This window comes from Sminthopsis crassicaudata, chromosome 1 (genome assembly GCF_048593235.1).
Source record: "Sminthopsis crassicaudata isolate SCR6 chromosome 1, ASM4859323v1, whole genome shotgun sequence".
Lineage (NCBI taxonomy): Eukaryota > Metazoa > Chordata > Mammalia > Dasyuromorphia > Dasyuridae > Sminthopsis > Sminthopsis crassicaudata.
In genome coordinates this window covers 671,083,071-671,103,098 of record NC_133617.1, presented here as the reverse complement: position 1 = coordinate 671,103,098, position 20,028 = coordinate 671,083,071, and the positions used below count along the sequence as shown (strand labels likewise).

Here is a 20,028-nt window from a genome sequence, read left to right as displayed (position 1 = left end):
CCACTCATGGGGGAGGGCTGCAGAGGGAGACAGCGGACAGTCTGAGGATTGAACTCTGGAAGGCTCCTCAAGAGTCCCATCTAGAAGCATTTATTAATCATAGTTTGGGGCACTGGGATAAGCACCGGAATACCAAGACAAACATGAAACCAAATGGTAGGCCAGATCTTCATTTGACAGATGGAGAAAGGGAGGCCCAGAAATTTTGTCCACTTGCCCAGAGTCACACAGGCTCTAAGGAGCAGAACAGAGTTTTATCTGTCCAAATCTCAAATGTAGCCATCACCTATATTCCACCTCCTAACCCCCTACTACTTTGGTACAGGTAAAATTGGGGGCAGCTAGGTAGCACAGACTGCTCCCTCTTCCCAAATTTAAATCTGGTCCCATATACGGCGAGTATCTTTGCCAAGAAATCCCCAAAAATGGGGTCAGAAAGACGGACAAGACTGAAAAATAACCAATCAAGGTCACAAGTTAAATAAGAATTTCCAGGCCTGAGCCAATGAAGGAACGTTTTATAACAGGAAAGTAGAACTCAGAGAAGAAGGGGCTTGGGCCACAGGGTGGGAGCTCACCCCCAGGGATATATTCATACACATATGACCAGAGAACATGTGTAGCCATTGCCCACGTTCCCACCAAGGAACACTCCAGAGTCTAGAATCAGAACCAGTGTTTATTAGCGCGATCCCATCCACAGGAACTTCCCTTGGCCCCGTGGCTCAGGCCCCTTGTCTTCCATCTCCCCCCTCCCCCGCAGTCTCCCTGTACAACTATTTACAGCCCCAGGGTGGCCCCCACAGGAGGGGAAAAGGGGTTCTGATCTTCCATCCCAGTTAGTCTGGAGCTTCCCCCCACCATGGCCACCCCGTTTGGAGCTGGGCTTCCCAGGAGAGAAGTATTCTTGTAGGGCAGGGAGATGGGGAAAGGCTGTGGCTGACAAATGCTGGCCCCAGCTAGTAACTGGCTTCTCGAAGGCCCCCAGGTAGAAGGAGTGCAGAGGCTAAAGGAAGTCTGGGCACCTGGGAGAGGGCCTGGCGTGGACTGCCCCTCCTTTCTCCTTCCCCCAATAAATAGAGAATAAATATCCTAAAATGCCCACTCTGCGCCTTCTCACCAACCCCTCTGCAAGACCCAGTCCTGGGCTCTCTGGGGCCGGCCCTCTGGCTCCCGAGTGTAAGAAGGGGCTCTTCCCAGCATGGCCCAGGACCTCAGCCAGAGCGGGAGGCCCGAGGGCAAGCAGACTCTCTTACAATGCTCCCAGCTGCTCTCCTCGGCTCACTGCTCCCTCGACCCTTCTCTGCATACGGTCCAGTCCTATGGCTTCCTCCTCTACCTCACCCTGGTCCCCTGCTCTCCTCTCCTGCCTGGAGATGCTCCTCCGGCTTCCGCTCAGACCACGGGTCCCTCGTCCCTGCTTAGGCCCGACCCTGGACTCCCCATTCCAGCCCCAGCCCACAACACCCACTCCGTACTGGCCAGTCATCAGCGACCAACCCCCTACCCTGACCCAGTCCATCCCTCCCTGTCTGTGTCCAGTCCTCCACCAGTCCCCAAAGTGGTTTGGCCCCTGCCTACCTGCACAAGCCTGCTCTGCCCTGCCCTGCACATGCTTATTCTGTGCCTGCTCCCATGAAACTCTGCCCCCACCTGAGCTGGGGGAGGAGAGACGGACTCTCCATGCTCAGGAGTTTGGTCTCCCCAGTCCCACCACCCCTTTCCCGAGACGCGCAGTGGGCATCCATCGGCCAGGGGAAGCTCGGGTCCCGGCCACGGCCGGACCTTCCCCAAGCTTTTGGGTCTTCTCGCAGCGGTTCGTCGCCTGAGGAGCCGCCATCTTGAGTCCTAGCCCAGGCTTGCTCCCTTCGTGCAGACCAGGGCACCCAGTCCTTGTCCGAGGTTCTGACCCCACTGCCACAAGGAAGGACCAGGAAGGGGATGGTCGTGGGCTTCGGATCCCAAGGGACTATGTAGGACTTACCAATAAATACTGATAAAAGGGATGTGGTGTGTGTGTGTGTGTGTGTGTGTGTGTGTGCGTGTGTGCGTGTGTGTGTCTCTTTGTATATATATATATAATATATATATAGATATTTATATATATATCTTTTTATATTAAAATGGGAGAGGGGGTAATGGCCTCGGGATGGGGGATGGTGGGAAAATAGAGATGTGATGAGATAGTTTATGGCCCCCCAAGGTTTCAGGGGACGGGGCAGCAGCAATGGTGGTTTCATGTGTCCGGCTGGTGATTACGACGGTTTCGAGGCTTTTTCTGGTCCGGGAGCTCAGGGGTCTTGAGCCCCCCGGGGGCCTCTTTGTGGTTTGGGGGCGCATGGCGCCAGTATCCCTGACAGTACTGGTTGATAAGTCCCATTTCGGGCTGGGCCAGGAGCTGAGCCAGCTCCTGGTAGGGGGGCGTAGGGGACCTGAGGCTGGCTGTTGCAGGGTCAGCCCCAGGGGGCTGCAGGGCAGCCACGGCAGCGCCCGGCGGGAAGAGCACAGCATGAACGGCTTCTCGGCTGAGGACGTGCAGCTGGACACGAGTGACCACGTGCTTGAAGTTGTTCTCGGTGGCGGTACAAGTGTAGAGGCCGGCATCGCTCAGCTGAAGGGCCCGCAGCAGCAGGCCAGGCTCGGTCCGCAGCATGCGCTCCTCTGATCGAAGCTGGAGAAACCCAGAGCGAGATCCTCAGGGAAACGGCCATTGCTGCGTCCTCCTCCCCGGGGTTCCCGCCCTGACCTCGCCTTCCTTCCGTTTCCCCTTTTCTGAGGATTCTCACCCCCCCCCCGGGCCTTACCCGGACACCCTACAGTAGGATCAGCCTTCCCTAAAAGGCCGTGGGAGGCGTTTGAGGGGAGAAGACAATGGTGCAGGCTTTTAAGACCTCCAGAGCTTTAACTTTAAGGAAGATCCCTCATCTCTATCTTACACATTCAGAAAAATTGCCCAGGAATCCTCGGCTGGTCAACGCCAAACTGAAACCTGGTTCAATCAGAGTGGGCAGTGCCCTAGAGAACAGCTGGTCTAAACTTCCTTGTACTGGGGAGGGAGGGAAAGGCTCCAGCTTGGATTCAAAGGCCGAGGCTTTTTCCAGAGCACCCCAGGGCTTCCAGGAGGAGGGGGCACTTCTGGGAGGGAACCTCCTTTGCTCACCTCCTTTCTCCGGTCACTGGCATCTCTTTGGAAAAGCCATTTGATGGCGGCCTGAGGGGATCGGGGCTGACACTCCAGGAAGGCGGCGCTGCCCTCAACCCCATACTGCACCGACTCCACGGTGTTCTTGTTGACTAGGGGGAAGAGGCACCCAGGTCACTTCAGAATGCAGATTTACTTAAGAGTCCACCCTCTGCATCCTTCCCATGTATTTCTACATCACCTTTCTCCCGTCATTGAGAGCTTCCATGGGATGTACCAAAGGAGGCGTCCCTTTTTTCTGCTATCAGGGCCCTCTATAATCACATACCTCTCTACCTTTCTAGTCAGTCTCATCATCAGCCCTCTTCTTCCTTTTGCTCCCATCACACCAGACTGTTCTCTTCCCTCCAAACGTGTTCTTCTGCCTCAGAACCTTTGCTCAAGCTGCTTCCTATTCCTGTAATGACTTCTTGTCTCCTTCCTCACCTGCTGATTCCTAACCATCCTTTAAAAGCTAATTCATTTTCTCCAGGAAGCCTGCCTTGACTCCTGGCCCCTTCCCCCTGACTGTGGAATATTGTGCATGGATGTGATATATTCAAAGGAAGTTAGAGCAGAAAAGACATTATAACTCATTTTGGCTAAGGGTCTTATTTTACAGATGAGGATGCTGAGGCTCAAGTCTTTGGGACTTTGCGACTGGCTTGCTCCAAGTTAGTTTTTATTTCTTTAAATCAATAAACCTCATAGGAATTATGCAGAAAGAAGTATCAAATAACAATAGCATGCTATGACTTCACAGACACTTAAACATTATTATACTCGATAGTACCTAGAAGTAAAGTTTTGTGTTTGTGTATACAAATACAAAAACTTTATATATATAATGTGCATAAAAGCCATACTTACCATTGGAATTGAAACCTCTGCACTGACGAATGGGGTTGCCATGGCGGATGTCTTGGCGGCGGCTCCGTCTAGAGAAGAAAGGAAAGGCTGACTGAAAGGAGTCATGTCCACTCCCCCCTTCCCCATCCTTCCTTATGTCCCTCTGACCCAGGGTGCTTAAGGGCTCCCCTCACCTTAGGGCCTCTGTTTCTTTCATAGACCAGCCCATGGGCTTCCTAAGGACAAGGGTGTGGGCAGTGTGGGTTCCTGCTGGAGTCCTCCCTGTCCCTCTGTCTCTTACCTTTTGGAGGAAGCCGAATACCGGGAGCAGAATTTGCCATCCCAGGCGCAGTAGGGATCCCTGGCAAGGCAGCAGTCGGCACAGGCAGCCCCGTAGGTGTGGCAGCGATGCAGGCCCAGGTGGGTTACGCCCACGGCAGAAGCCACGTACAGTTGTTGCTGGGAAGGCACCGAGGGCTGGGTCAGAGTTCTGATCCCACCTATGTCCCTCAGCAGGTTAAGGACCTCTCTCTATGGACAGAGCCCTGATCTCTTGGAGTCAGGAAATCCTGAATTCAAAGTCTCAGACACTTCCTAGCTGGGGAAGTCACTTAAACCTGTTTGCCTCAGTTTCCTCAACTGCAAAATGGGAATAATAACCTTCCAAGGTTGTTGTGAGAATGAAACATTTGTAAAGAGCTATTTGTAAAGGAGCTCCTTCTCCTCTTAAATGTTATTATTTTTATTATTTGGCCAGGATTGTGGAAGAACCTTTCCTATGTTGTTTTCCTTTAATAACCATCTGCATACTACAAAAAGTCACGGGACTTTTTATAGACAGGGAAACTGAGATCAAGGTGGAAGCGGAGCTCAAACACTTGGGTTCAGTTCTCCACTCCAACACTTAACATCTGTGTGACCTTGAACAGCTCAAAGACCTCAGTTTCCTCACTTGTTGCATAATAATTTCTAAGGTCCCAGACCTGAGTACCCGTCCAGTCTCAAATTACCTGCCTCAAGTTTCCTCCACTTTTAATGAACAAGTGGAAGAATGCAACGTTCTCCAAGGTCCCTGGCTCTAAATCCATGATCCCAACATTCTTTTCAAGATCTAAATCCTAGGAGCTCACGACTTGCCAAGAAGGCCCCAGAGAGTACACCCACTGTAAAGAGTATTTCCCCACCTCGAAGTCCCATCCGCCTGTACTCAGGGGTATTGTCTCTAAAAAGCTTTGGAGAAAAAGTCTTGGGAAATTCCAAAAAGATGAGTCTTTGAAAGGAGGGATGGGATGAAGATGATGAGGGGAACTTCCCTTCTTGGAGGAAACTCTCGAGACCTCTGTACTTTACAGAGGACAGGTTCAGGGGGATGGGCTCCTGGCTCTGGGATTCTTCCCTGCTCTATACTGCCTAGTGCTGGAGTGCGGACAGGAGGTATACCCAGAGAGGTGAGCAGGGACTCACCCGCTTGGAGGAGATGGTCATTGTCTTAATTGGAGCTGGAACCTGGAAAGAAAGGTCAAGGGAGGTGGGTAAGAGGAATGGGGGCTTCTCTGAGGCTCAGAAAACTCTTCCCAGTCCCCCAATCTCTTCCCTTCCCCACTCTCTTCCTCAGAAATGGCCCGCCGTCACTTTCGGGAGAACAAGTGACTCCCTTGTGCAAGTCACGGGATGTTAGGTAGGGCACCACTGAGCAGACTCGGGGGTCCAGGCTGAGATTCTTTGGTTAGGGTTAGATTTAGGGCTCAGGGCTTGGGAATGGATACATTGGGATGACTGGGTTGAGATGATGCATCCCTGAGTCAGGGTAGGGAAAGAACTGCATGCTCAGGTCAGGCGGTCCCTGGGTTAGGGATGGGGCTGGTAGGGTTAGGGTTAGGGTTAGAGGAGGGAGGTTTCCACCTTGAAAACTTCAACCTCCTCCAGCATCAGCTCCTCTGTCTCCATGTCGTCCTTGGGCAGCACAATGACTTTCTGCACAGTGCCTCGATCTGGAATGAGCCGAAGGGCCCTTTAGCAGGTGAGGGATGGAGTGGGGGGGAGGGGGGAGAGGCTAAGGAGGGGAAGGGTCCCTGGCCTCTATTCCACATTCTAGTCTGGGGGGGTCTGATCCTGCACTAGCCTGGGAAGTGAGAACTCAGGGCTCGGGAAACAGAAAGGCAGAGGGAGCCTTCCACCCCGTGGTCCCCGGGGCACTGGAAGTGGGGAACTGAGGAGGCAGCAGAGCTGCTGGACTTGTTCCCAGCTTTGGCCCAAAAGGAGCCCCCAAAGGCAGCAGAACCTAGATCCAGAATGAAGTCACGCACCAGCCTGCTCCTAAAGCTGTCAGAGAACATACATGGCCCCTCACCCAGTGCAAGCATGCATGTGTACATGTGTCTGCAGAGAAGGGCGGCACAGTGTACCCACATGTACATGCACATGGGTTCATATGTGTATATATATACACACTTATCTTTATATATGTATATACACTCGCATACTTTATTTTCATATTGATGCACACATATAAATACACACACTTATTTTTATATAGACATACACATACACACATATTTATATATGTACACATATATTTTATATATACACACTCCATACACACATTTATATACAACTATGCATACACACATACATTTATATACACATGCCTATCTTTATATACACACATACATATACACGTATATTTCTATATGCACATACATACTTTTCACATGTATACACATTTATTTTATATATATATATATATATATATAGACATATATACAGACACACATTTATATATATACCTACACACAACACACACACACATACACTTATACACACACACATATATGGGAAGGGATGCACTGGGCAGAGCAGTAGACCTTGAAGACTTGAATTCAAATCTAATCAGACCCCGGGTCAGCCATTTCACTCGGCCTGCCTCAGTTTCCCCAGCTTTAGAACGGGCACGCAGCTCCCAAGTGGCTGGGATGGTTACGGGGCCCCTTGCACCCTTCCATGAGTGATGACTTCCTTCCCTTCCCCTGCTCCTGAGCAGAGCGCACCCACACCCATGAGTGTTGTGGGCAAGACTGGGCATTAGCTGGGGCATCTCCTCCAGCCATGGTCCTAGGACCTCCGAGCCTCAGTTCCCTTACCTGTACAATGGGATACCTGCAGGACGGACCTTACAGGTAGTTACTAAGGAGCTCTGCAAGCTCTCCGGGGCTGGATAGCCCCCCGCAGGGGCTGTTACTGATGGGTAGGATTCGGGTGCGTGTGACTGTATGCATACACACAGGTGCACGTGCGGGTTTGTGGGCGTTTGCAGGCTCCGCCTACTACTAGCTGGCGCCGGGCCCCTTTGCCAAGCAGACACACAGCTGCTCTGCAGGGGAGTCTGCCAGGGTGCCCACTCCCTTTCCCCACTGCCAGGGGGAGGATAGTTCAGAGCCTGGTTCATGAGCTGCTAGGGGGTGGGAGGCGGGGGAAGGACATTCCCCTTCTACTTCAAACACTTATGGGAAGACAAAGGAGAGCTGCCCCTCCCCCATGGGCGCCCCCATCCCCTCTGGACTCCCATTTTCCCCTCAAAAGTTGAGAAGGGAAAGCTCGGGGGGCAGAGCTCGGAGGAGAGCTTCCCTCCCCGTTCCCCTCACCCCTTCCCCGGGGCAGCCCGGTGTGTCGGAGGGTGCTGGTGGGTGTGGCAGTGGGTACCTGTGCCCAGGAAAAGCACCTCATAGCGCCCGTCGGCCGCGTCCACCTGGTCCACGGCAATGGTGGTAAAGCGGTAGCGGGCGTTGGTCCTGACCACCAGAGGCCGTCGCTGCAGGGGGTACACCGCGTTGAACATCAGCGGGTGGGTGCGCATGAAGTTAATGACCTCATCCGGGTAGTCCTTGGTTGACTTCATGGATGGCGTGAAGGTGCCCCCTGGACACTGGAGTCGCCAGACACAGGACCAGTTAAGAGGGTGGGGCGTCCTGGGCCCTGCCCCCCCAGCCCTGTACCCCGCCCCCCGGGTTTCCCCAAGGGTATCAGCAAAGAGATTCCTCCCTGGGATCTGCACAATCGCCGGCCCGCTATCAGGGTTCTGGATCTGGGGTCAGATTTCCAAGAGGGGTCCGGGATTTAGAATGGGTGGGGGCAGAAGAAGCCCCCACCCCCCACACTTCCAGACAGCTCCTGCCCTTACGGGAGGGGGCACGGGGGGAGGGAGGTGCCCAATTCTGAGCTAGCGAGGGGCCCGAGGAGTCCCGGCCCATGTGCACCACACACACTCACAGTGCCAGGGCGAGGATAGGGCATCTTGCCCGAAAAAGGCATCCACTGGTAGTTGGGCCCCTCCTTGTGGGCAAAGGGTCCGTTGAAGACCATGCGGATATCAGCCATGGAGTACACGCAGACTGCAGAGCCCCTGAACACGGAGCTGAGGAGGGGAGACGTGGGGCTGGTACGGGCTCCTCCCCGGATCACCTCACCCCAGAGAACCCCCCCCAAAACCCCGAGCCCCGGACGCCTCATCCCTCACCCTGACGATGTGAAGACGGCATAGATGACGGGGTTTTTCACATCCTGGGTTTGCTGCACAAACACATCCTCTGTGTGGGGAAAAACAGGGGTTGGGGAGATGACTCCTAGGGCCCCTTTGGAGGGGGCCGGGCCGTGGGGGGCGCCCCCTTCTCACCCCCTGCAGGGCACTCACGCAGCTCATCAAAGTGGGTCTCGATGCCATCAGGGCCAGGAACAGAGCAGATGAGCCGCGCCTTCAGGAAGGTGCTCCATTTGTTTACCAGGCAGCAGTGGCCCCCATCATCGTTCTGTGGGCACAAACCGCCCCCTGCCATGAGACTCCCCTCCCAGAGTCAGTCCCGACGTCTAAATATCCCCTAATCTGTCCTGGCAGCGACTCCCAGCCTCCAAACCTCCCAGAGTTAGCCCAGAGTGAGAGACGGGGGTCCAGACCCCCAAGAGCCCACCCACAACGCAAGGAGGCTGCGAGGCTCCCTCCGGTGCCCTACCAGGCAGATGCGGCCGATGCGGGCGTAGACGGCCGGGCTCTGGGGGGCCTCCGTGGACTTCTCTCGGAAGAAGAAGTAGAGCTTGTCGTCGTTCCGCTCGGCGCTGTCCGGGATGAGCTGCGCGTGTACGAACGAAGGATCTGAGATGGCGAGAGGGGCTGGTCAGTCTGAGGCAGCCGGGCAGTCCCGCCCTTCGCCCTACGGGCCGCGGCCCCCCAGACCCTCGTCCCCGCTGGGCCCCGGGGCCGCCTCACCATTGAGCCAGCGAGAGTTATACTGGTCCGTCCTCATGGCCGTCTGTTTGCCCAGGGTGCGGAAGATGGCTGCGTCTGTGCCCATGAAATCTATGTACACGCCAGCATATAATTCTTCATCTGCAGAGAAAGGGGCCTGGGTGGGGTACTCATGTCCAGACCCCTTGGAGAGCCAGTCCGGGAGCCCTCTGCCCTTGACACCCCATGCCTTAGTCTGCCAGGCTTCTCCTGCCCTGCCTGGGAGGTCCAAACTGCTCCAACAGCCAGTTGCTCCCCAGGAACGTGTGGCTCAGGCTCCCCGAGAAGGCACAGAACCTGGGCTCTCTAAGTGAAGGAGCTTCAGAAATCTACCTGAGACTCAGGGAGCCGGCCTCCCCTTCCTTGTCCCAATCCCAAGGACACTTATTTCATCCGGGGCCAGTTCCAGCCTCCTGATCTACATCTGGCCACTGGCCCCAGATATCTCTGGAGGGGAAGGTCCTCCCTCACTTCAGTCCAATTCGCTGGCACGTCACGGCCTCACCTCCCTGATGTCCTCGAGAATGAAGGCCAGACCCTGCTGTGGGCCCTTCCCCTGGAGAAGGCAAACCCTTTGAAGGCAGGGACCCCTGCGCTTTTGCCTGTGTGTCCGCCTGCTTAGCTTGGCTCACCGTAGACATGTAACAAATGCTTGCTGAATTAACAAATCGGCCCATTAGTTCCTGGTACTGCCTGGCAGTGGACGCCTCCCAGGCTGCCCAGGAGGAGGCTCCGGGAGGGGGGCGGCTGCCCTCACCCTGGGCTTTCTCAGGCTTCTCCTATGGGCACTGGGCCTAACAGCTGTTCCCAAATGAATAAGGCCTGGCAGGACATAGCCTGGGAGCCGGTGCCAACCTGAGGGGGGGTGGTCATGGGCAGGCTGGTCTGGATGGGGGTGCTCAGACAGACAACACCGTGAGGGAGATCACTTAGTAGTCGCTCAGGGAGTCAGTAAAGCACCTACTGTGTGCCGGATACTTTGCTGAGTGCTAGAGGTTCAAAGAAGGGCAACTCACACTTTAATGGGAGAGAACTTGCAAACAATCACGTACTAAGGAAATAGAGGCGGGAGAAACTACAGACAATGAACAGAGGGAAGCCGCCAGGCTTTAAGGGGGATCAGTGGGGTTCTAGCCTGGAAACACTGTTCCTCATTCCAAGTGCCTCAAACCAGAGGGAACTGTAGAATTTAGAGCCAGAAGGGGCTCACAGGTCACGTAAGCCAGTCCTCCTTTTCTACAGATAAAAGAAATTCCACTTCAGAGGGGAACTGACTTGCTCAAAATCAGCCAGCCAGTACGAAACAGGAACCCAGATGGAGAGCTTGAAAGGAACTTTGGAGTCATAGGATCAAAGAGTTAGGGCTAAAAGGGATTCCAGAAGCCACCTTATGGATTAAAAAGAAAACCAAACTGTAAGCCTAAAATGAGGTTAAGTAGTCACTTAAGCTCTGTCCAAGACTTGAACTCAGGACCTGGGCCTCCTCATCCGGAGCTCCTTCCACTGCCGGAGAGGATGCTACAGCAGCTCCCCCCACGCTGCCTGCCGACATCATCAGACTGTGGGTCGAAGCTCCTTCCAAACCGAACTTTTGCCTCCAGCTCCTCTCCTACTCCCGCAGCCTCTCCTGCTCAGAACCCAGCTCAGGGCTCCTTTGAAACCCTCCCCGACTTTCTGATCTCGGCGGAAACCAGCGGAGGCTGGGGGGACCTGGGATCTCGTTGGGGCCCGCACCCTTCCTTGGGAGGAGGACACTCACTGATCAGGGCGGAGACGCTGTCCACTTTGGGATCATAAGGACATTTGCCTTTTCCTGATTCCAGTTTCTCCGGCTCCAAGTAGAATATATAATCCTGCCAGGGAGAGATGAGGATTCAGGCGGTTAAGAGAATGGGAAGACATTCCCCCCACACCCCCCACTATCCCTCCATCAAAGGCCTCCTTAGATGATGGAAGCATAAGAAAGGATGGTAATTCCCAACAAAGCCCTGAAAGTATGTTATCCCTATTTTACAGATGAGGAAAACTGAGGCCCAGAGAAAAGCATCTTGCCTAAGACGGCCCAGTGTCACAGCCTGGGCAGGAATCAGGCCCTCAGGCTACAAGTTCACAGCTCTCTTCGACGCCCGGACTAGAGCCAATAGCCGGTCCTGGGCCAGAATGCACCTCCCCCCATCTGCCCACCGCCCACGGCCCCCGGTACTGAAAGGCTGGCTGCCAAGGGAAGGTCCATTCTACGGACGAGGCGGATATTGGCCCAGCCCCGGTGAGTGTGACTTTGGGAAGTGGATTCCTGGGCTCCGGCCCAGAGAAGGGAGCTGAGTGGTGACTTTTGGGGGACCCTGCTGGGGTGGCGAGGTTCAGGAAAATCCCACCACAAGACAAAGGCAGAACCTGGGAGAACGGGGGTGGGGAGGGGACGCAGCTCTATCCCCAGGCCTCCTCCTAAGCCCCCCTTCCCACAAACCCTCGGGTGCCGAGAAAACGCAGACACAGAACAGCGTCACTCTGGAGCCGGACAGTGAAGAGGGCAGATCTGCCCCAGAAAGACTCTTCAGGGAGCTCCCAAGCCAGAGAGAAAGCGGGCGTTTTCCCATTCCGGCTGGTACCGAGCTTCCCCGCGGGCTGGCCTGACCTTTCCCTAGTGAGCCCAGGCCTCAGGGCCCCAAACGCCTGCATCACGGGGGCAGCTGCCCGTCAGTTCTTGTCTATCTGCAAGGCTGGGGGCCGGAGGACTAGCTAGGCTGTCTCTTAGAAGCCCCGGCCGACTGGTCCCTGACAGTTAGGAAGGCTCTGGGCCGGAGGGCTCCTGGTCCCTCATCCTTCCCCCCTCCCAGCCCTTCCACGCCCGTCCGCGCCGGCTCACGCAGCAACAGACCGCCGGCACAGGCCGGGAGGAGAAGCCCAAAGGCCGGCCCCGAGCCGCAGCCCAGCCCTGGTTGCTACAGCTCTCAGAACCCTGGGATCGCCCCAGGACGGGGGGAGGTTGGGAGCCCCAGGAAGACCAGGCAGACCAGGGGTGAAGTGCCACAGACCCAGCCTGGCAGGGGCGGGAGTGGGGTGCACATGGTGGGCAGGCGAGGAAGGGGGAGGGGGGGCTGCGGCAACAGAGGAGCGGAGGTGCAGGAGCGGAGAGCAGCGCCATGGATGGTGATGGGAAAACACACGAGTGGCCCTCCCAGCCCCCGCACGCACGTCCAACAGGCCGGGCCCGGCCCTCCACACACCACACACCACGCCGTCGGCACGCGCACACAGGCCCACACCGCACACGGACCACCACGCTCTCACCTGCCCGCGGCCCACCCAGGGCTCTCAGGAGCCCGAGCCGCTCTGGGGAGCCTGGGGCACGTCCGGTCACCCCGAAGGCAGAGTGTGTGTGAGTGTGTGTGGCTGCCTGCCTGTTGGGGGGCACAGACTTTAGGGAACACTGTGTGTGTGGCTGCCGCATGTTGGGGGGCACAGACTTTGGGGAACACTGTGTGTGAGTCTGGCTGCCGCATGTTGGGGGGCACAGACTTTGGGGAACACTGTGTGTGTGGCTGCCTGCATGTTGGGGGGCACAGACTTTGGGGAACACTGTGAGTGTGTGTCTGGCTACCTGCATGTTGGGGGGCATAGACTTTGGGGAACACTGTGTGTGTGTCTGGCTGCATGTTGGGGGGCACAGACTTTGGGGAACACTGTGTGTGTGGCTGCCTGCATGTTGGGGGGCACAGACTTTGGGGAACACTGTGTGTGTGGCTGCCTGCATGTTGGGGGACACAGACTTTGGGGAACACTGTGTGTGTGTCTGGCTACCTGCATGTTGGGGGGCACAGACTTTGGGGAACACTGTGTGTGTGGCTGCCTGCATGTTGGGGGGCACAGACTTTGGGGAACACTGTGAGTGTGTGTCTGGCTACCTGCATGTTGGGGGGCACAGACTTTGGGGAACACTGTGTGTGTGTCTGGCTGCATGTTGGGGGGCACAGACTTTGGGGAACACTGTGTGTGTGTCTGGCTGCATGTTGGGGGGCACAGACTTTGGGGAACACTGTGTGTGTGTCTGGCTGCATGTTGGGGGGCACAGACTTTGGGGAACACTGTGTGTGTGGCTGCCTGCATGTTGGGGGACACAGACTTTGGGGAACACTGTGTGTGTGGCTGCCTGCATGTTGGGGGACACAGACTTTGGGGAACACTGTGTGTGTGGCTGCCTGCATGTTGGGGGGCACAGACTTTGGGGAACACTGTGAGTGTGTGTCTGGCTACCTGCATGTTGGGGGGCACAGACTTTGGGGAACACTGTGTGTGTGTCTGGCTGCATGTTGGGGGGCACAGACTTTGGGGAACACTGTGTGTGTGTCTGGCTGCATGTTGGGGGGCACAGACTTTGGGGAACACTGTGTGTGTGTCTGGCTGCATGTTGGGGGGCACAGACTTTGGGGAACACTGTGAGTGTGCGTGGCTGCCGCAAGTTGGGGGGCACAGACTTTGGGGAACACTGTGTGTGTGTCTGGCTGCATGTTGGGGGGCACAGACTTTGGGGAACACTGTGTGTGTGTCTGGCTGCATGTTGGGGGGCACAGACTTTGGGGAACACTGTGTGTGTGTCTGGCTGCATGTTGGGGGCACAGACTTTGGGGAACTCTGTGTGTGTCTGGCTGCATGTTGGGGGGCACAGACTTTGGGGAACACTGTGTGTCTGGCTGCATGTTGGGGGGCACAGACTTTGGGGAACACTGTGTGTGTGTCTGGCTGCATGTTGGGGGGCACAGACTTTGGGGAACACTGTGTGTGTGTCTGGCTGCATGTTGGGGGGCACAGACTTTGGGGAATACTGTGTGTGTGTCTGGCTGCATGTTGGGGGGCACAGACTTTAGGGGACACTGTGTGTGTGGCTGCCTGCATGTTGGGGGGCACAGACTTTGGGGAACACTGTGTGTGTGTCTGGCTGCTGCATGTTGGGGGGCACAGACTTTGGGGAACACTGTGAGTGTGTGTGGCTGGCTGCATGTTGGGGGGCACAGACTTTGGGGAAGGCTGTGCTGTGGGTGCAGCTGCAGTGAGTTCCCTGTGGGCTCCCAGTGATGCAGGGATGAGCCTGTTCGTCTCTGCTCGGGCCTTGGCAGAATGGGGGGGTCCCCATGGGTTCTTGCCCCCCCAGGTGGAGCCTTGGGGCACTGGGGGGCCCTGGGACGGTTGGGTCGGGAAGGCCGGGGATGGGGACGGGTGGGACTCCCGGGCTCCAGGTGGGACGGCCCGGCTAAGGGGTGAGAGGCCGTTCTGAGTGGAGGGAGAGGGAAGATGGGAGGAGGGGACGGGAGAAAGCTATCCGGGGTCCCCTCGGGCGCTGAGTAGCTCCAGCGGGGCTCTCCACAGCCCTGGGGGAGGGGAGTCAGGACGCTGGGGCCGGGGAGGCTGAGGCCTGGGTCCCACCTGGTGCTGGGTGGCCACGGTTGGGCTGACAGCGGCGGCATCCGTGGCTCTGCTGCCCCGGCCTCTGGCCTGAAGGGTGTGTGTCAGCTCCACGGCCTGAGGAGAAGGACAGAGTCGGGTTAGCCCCGGGGGCCGCCCGCGGGGCAGGGAGGGCCGCTGCAGGAGCCTGGCCACACGCTCGTGTACTCTCCCAGACACACTCGTCCCGAGCACGCGCACTCCACGCAGCTCCCAAGCCTTCTCCACGCGCTGGCCCAGCATCAATCCACCAGCCTCACACAGTCCTGCACGGGGGATCCCCCGGGATAACACGTCTGCTCCCAGGAGACCCCGTGAAGGGCACACGCACGTCCCACGACAAACAGGAGCCGCGGGCCCACCCAAAGCCCAGATGGAGATGAGAAAGCAGAAGCAGGAGGTTGAGGAGAGACAAAATGGCAGGTGATGGGGGAAGGGAAGAGGCATCCCAGGGTTCCCTCCCCCCCAAATCCCCCTCACATACTGACATGAGAATTGATGACTCATCTGCATCCAAAGTAAGTGCTTGTTTTAGAGAAATATCTTTATCCACCCCCCCCAACATGGGGGGATGAGGTAGCTCACACAGGGAAACTGAAGCACGGCCAGTCCGATATCCCCTCCTTCCAGCCAGCTGGAGGCAGTGGCAAAACCCAGAACCTACCATTCACTGCCCACGTCTCCTGACCCCTTTCTTACTGTTGATCTGTCTGTCTCGGGGACTACTGAGTCCCTCTCTTCCAAGGTCTGAGGCAAGGCCCCTCGGCCCCTGGGCTGGCACACAATCAGCTTGTAGCAGTCCCTAGAATCTGGGTCCCCAAAGACCTCCATAACAGTCACGGAGGAGGAGGAGGTGCCAGGACATGGGAAGGCTACCTCCCCCACCCAGGTCAGGAGCATCCAGAGACAAACCCAAGATGGATCACAAGGGCAGAGGTGGGCTAGGATTCACGGGTCCGGGAATTCTGGGTAGGCCCAGGCCACACTTGGGAGAGTGGGAGGGGGGAGAAAGGATCAAGGAAAAGAGATTCAGGGGGTCTAAGTTTTCTGGGTCAGGATTCAAAAGGTCAAGGGCCAAGAATCAGGAGTCAGAGGCTGGGGGTTCAGACCCTGGGCTGTACCTGTGCTTTGCGCCCTCGATTGACATAAGTACACACGGGGTTGTAGGCACCTGTCCCACACACATACAGATGTGTCCGATTCCAGGGCTGGATGAGCCGAATGAAGTTCCCACATTCCCCCTGACCAAAGAGAGAAGAGCGAGATGATAGTAAATCCCCTCCCTGGTTCCTTTCCTAGTTCCTCCTCCCTGCTTACTCCTAGAACATGAGGGCTGGAACTGATCTCGGAAATCTAGTCTAATATTCTCATTTTACAGAAGGGGAAACTGAGTCCCAGAGAGGCGAAAGGGACTGCTCAGAGTAGTGAAGAGCAAACAGCAGTGGAGCCAGGACTCCTAGCCGGATCCACTAGCTTTGGGGCCGTTTGATGAACTGGGGCCAAAAGGATATGGCAGGGAAGTGATTCCTGGGAGGAGGAGGGAAGAAGGGAGCCCCGGAGGGCCACAGCTGCCTCCTGCCCCTTGGTCTATGGGAGGAGTGCCAGTCCTGAAGGCTTTGGCTCAGAGGCAGAGGCAGTTCTTGAGAGTTCCTTGCTTTCAAAACTAATATTCAGACATCAGATATTAAATGAATGTCCAGTCGGAGGATTTGGAAGATGGAGTCGGTGGGGGGGGGGGCGCTGAGGGGAGTAGGGAGTTAAGGTATAAGGGGCTGTGTTGTTGGGGATCGAAGAATAGGAAGTTAGGGGGCTGGGAGTTTGGAGGCTGAGATTCAGGGGGATGATCGGGGGCCCCCCTCCCTTCCCTGTCACCTTGATACTTACATTGCTGTTCTTCCCCGAGAGCACACACTCCTCGATCCTCTGAGGGGAGGCCGCCCAATGGATCTGCCGGCGAGAGGGGGAGCAAACATCAGAGCAGGATTCTAACTCTCACTCACCCCAGAGACCCCCGACCGACCTCTCGACTGCTCATGCTTGTAAAGTGGCGGGAGTCTGGGGACAGGGGTTGTACCAGGAATACAGGAGTCCTAACACACACACTCACAGCATAGCCATCTGTCTGTCCTGGTCATGGCACTCGTGACTCTCTCAGGCTAAAAGACCTTCAGGGCAGACGTACGTAGGGGGGCCGGGGTGTGCTTTCTAGGTATTTTTTGGGGGTAGAAGGCCTGTCTCAGGCAGTCCAGAGGCTGTCTCCCCCTCCCCTGCCCCACCCTGCCCTGCTCTTACGATGAGGGGCTCTCTGTTGATGTCATGGAGATCCAAGGACAGGATGTAATCCTTGCTGCCCACATACATCCGGTCGTGGTCTTCATCCTTTAGCAGGATCCGATAATCTGTCGTGTTCAGCAGGAAGTTGAAGAAATGAGCAGTGCCCGTAGCCTTCAGTTCTGTAAGATACAGGACGGGGACGGGGCCATTCTTTAGGAGAGGGCAAAAAAATGGAGATGGAGGCACAGGACTGTCCAACCCTGCCTCTCCAAGCCCCAAGCTGGACCATTCCTGCCTCTAAAAGAACCAAGTCCCCTTGCTCTTTCTTTCCACCTGAGTCCTGGTGAGATCGGCAAGAGCAGGGGGCTGGGAGGGTCGACGCCCCGTCCTCCCCATGGACATCCCCACGCAGGGACGCCAAGGGGCCTTCGAGCCCCAAGGACACAGAAGGCATTTCCTCAGTGTCGCTGAATCCACAGTTGTACTTAGGAATCTTAGGTTGTGGCTGTTATTGAGTCATTTCAATCGTGTCCAACTCTCCCCGACCCCATTTGGGGTTTTCCTGGCAAAGATACTACTGTGATCCATGTCCCTCTCCAGCTCATTTTTGTAGATGAGGAAACTGAGACTAAGAGGAGTAAGTGACTTGACCAGGGTCACACAGATAGCAAATGTCTGAGGCTGGATTTAACCTCATGAAAAGAAGTCTCCCTGATTCCAAGCCCAGTCAGTACTCTAACCACTGCCCCCATCTAGCTGCCCCAGGAAGCCTGGGACAAATTTGTTGGGGTGCTGACAGGGGGAACAATCCCCCAAAGAGTCTAGCCCGTGCTCCTCCAAGAGTTGGAGAATACAAGCAGGCCTTGGGCAAGTCATCATCATCATCAATCAGAATGGGGATCATAGCTGGCATCTAAATAGCATTTCACACGTTATCTCACTCAATTCTTGCAACAATTATTATCATTAAACAAGTATTATTTCCCCAGTTTTATAGATGAGAAAAAAGGAATTATGGTCACTTGCCCATAGTTAGTAAATGTTTGAGAAAGGATTCAAATGATTGATTTAATATGATTTGAGAAAGGATTCAAACTCAGTGCTTTCTAATTCCAAGTCTAACACTATCCACTATGCTACCTAGCTGCCAGTTGAACCATGGTACACTCATAGGTAGGAAAAGGGTGGGTGCTTCACATATTCCTCCTCCCCTGGCTTCTGCTGACATGGACTCTGCTCTCTTGGCCTCCTTTGTCTTCAGAGAAGAATGCCTTTCCCTTCCATTCCTCTCTTAGAGGCCCTAGATGCAGGGCTTGGAGCCTCCAGACCAGTTGGGATGAAGGGCATCCCTCCCCTTAGATGTCAGTCCATGAGACCAAAGCCTCAGTTGTCCCATTCTAGTTACACTTTTGGTTCCTCTGAAAAAAACGAGTCTAAGATCCTCTCCAGTCTTAGGCCCAAGGAAACCCATGACCCTTATAACAGGATCCAGACATCAATGCTTTTGGTGATGGGGAGAGAGCATTTGACCTCCCCTCCATATTTCAGGTCCTGCTGTTCCCAGGGGCTCCCCAAGATCATTGTCAAGAAGCCTCTTCTTCCTATTCTCTCTCAGGGTATGGATTCAAGGCTCCTGGGGCCCAATCAACCCCCCCTCTTTCTGGCCCTTCATCCTCAGCTGGGAGGAGCCCGGGTTTAGAAATTGCAGCCTCCCCTAGGACATCAGTGTAAGGGAGGCTGTGGCGCCGGGGCTGGCGGGGGAGAAGGAAGTTAGATGGGCAGGGCCACACCTCCCGGCCAAATCCTTGATTCATCAGCCATCTCACTAAGCCAGCATCCCAACAACCCCGCTCCTGGAAATCCAGGATAAAAGGGCTGAGGGTCCCCACCCCGGCCGAGCAGCTGCATCAAAGGCTTTATGGGCATTCAGGGGTTACAGAGCAGGTAGCCCCACGCCTACTGCCCCATCTCACACACACTGCAAGTCAAAGGACCACGAGATTCAGACCTGGAAAGGATCTCGGAGATCATTTAGTCCAATCTCTTTTTACAGATGAAAAAACCAAGGCTCAGGGAGATGAAATAAATCACTTGCCCAGGGCTACATACACCTACCCACATACAGTATGAGAAGAGGGCAGGATGGGGCCTGGGAGGGGATCACAGCTGAGGAAAACAATCCAGAATCCTGACCCATCTGTCTACTTTTAGATGAGACCTCTCTGGATCCAGAACAGCCCTCAACAGCCCCACAGGCCCTCGGGAACTGGGGGAAAGCACAAATAATGCCTGAGAGTGGGGAGAGCTTTCTGCAGAGGACATAGCCAGGGAAAGAGCCATGGACATCTGCTTGGGGCTCTGGCCTCCAGGGTCTGCCCACCTCCTCCACCAGGGCTATGGGTATCAGTCAGGATGTGAAGCAACCAAAAGTTGCTTCTTCCTGCCCGTTTGGTAACTGGTATACCTGCCAGCTGCCCCACACTGGCCAAGGAGCCTAGCAAGATCTAAAGCTCCCACATACTTAGTTTATCCCACTTTCAATCAGTCACTCCATAAGCAATTATTAAGCACTTACTATATACTAAGACAAAACTTCTTACACTGTGGGTCAGGACTTCATATGGGATCAGTAACTGAAAATGGGGGTAGTGAAAAATTTGGCAACAGTAAAATTGAATCAAATACACCTCCAACATTTAGTTCTTTATGCAAAAATAAACAAGCTCAGCCATCTCATTAGCATGCAAATTTGTTCTAGTCCTTATTTTAATGTACAAATTTTTATATACCAAAGAAATGTCTTCAAATAAATTTTCCTTATGATTTATTATCAGTAAATGTTTGCTTTGCATACCTATTTATATACCTACATACAGGAGGTCATGTCAAAAATTTTCAGATGAAAAGGGTGAGTGGAAAAAGTGTAAGAAGCCTTGTGTTAGGGCACTGTGAAAAACAGCATACACAAAAAGAGGCGAAATGTCACAATCCTGACATTGATGCCTTACAA

At 55.1% G+C, this 20,028-nt stretch overlaps 1 protein-coding gene across 2 annotated transcripts in view; it reads right to left on the bottom strand.

The window, feature by feature from the left end:
• Positions 1-659: 659 nt before the first annotated feature.
• The window catches only part of SEMA3F (semaphorin 3F), a 64,834-nt gene continuing 45,465 nt past the window's right edge, over positions 660-20,028 (bottom strand). The window contains exons 3-19 of one of the 2 annotated variants that reach the window (XM_074283306.1): positions 17,037-17,197; positions 16,629-16,691; positions 15,866-15,985; positions 14,727-14,822; positions 11,065-11,158; positions 9,288-9,407; positions 9,034-9,173; positions 8,718-8,832; positions 8,544-8,613; positions 8,297-8,441; positions 7,730-7,952; positions 5,933-6,021; positions 5,495-5,536; positions 4,332-4,489; positions 4,052-4,119; positions 3,161-3,294; positions 660-2,671 (exon numbers count right to left, since the gene is read on the bottom strand). In XM_074283306.1, coding sequence (XP_074139407.1) covers positions 2,237-2,671; positions 3,161-3,294; positions 4,052-4,119; positions 4,332-4,489; positions 5,495-5,536; positions 5,933-6,021; positions 7,730-7,952; positions 8,297-8,441; positions 8,544-8,613; positions 8,718-8,832; positions 9,034-9,173; positions 9,288-9,407; positions 11,065-11,158; positions 14,727-14,822; positions 15,866-15,985; positions 16,629-16,691; positions 17,037-17,197 — 2,273 coding nt within the window. In that variant the 3' untranslated portion in view covers positions 660-2,236. The remainder of the gene's footprint in view (positions 2,672-3,160; positions 3,295-4,051; positions 4,120-4,331; positions 4,490-5,494; positions 5,537-5,932; positions 6,022-7,729; positions 7,953-8,296; positions 8,442-8,543; positions 8,614-8,717; positions 8,833-9,033; positions 9,174-9,287; positions 9,408-11,064; positions 11,159-14,726; positions 14,823-15,865; positions 15,986-16,628; positions 16,692-17,036; positions 17,198-20,028) is intronic. The other variant, XM_074283307.1, reaches the window with a different exon arrangement.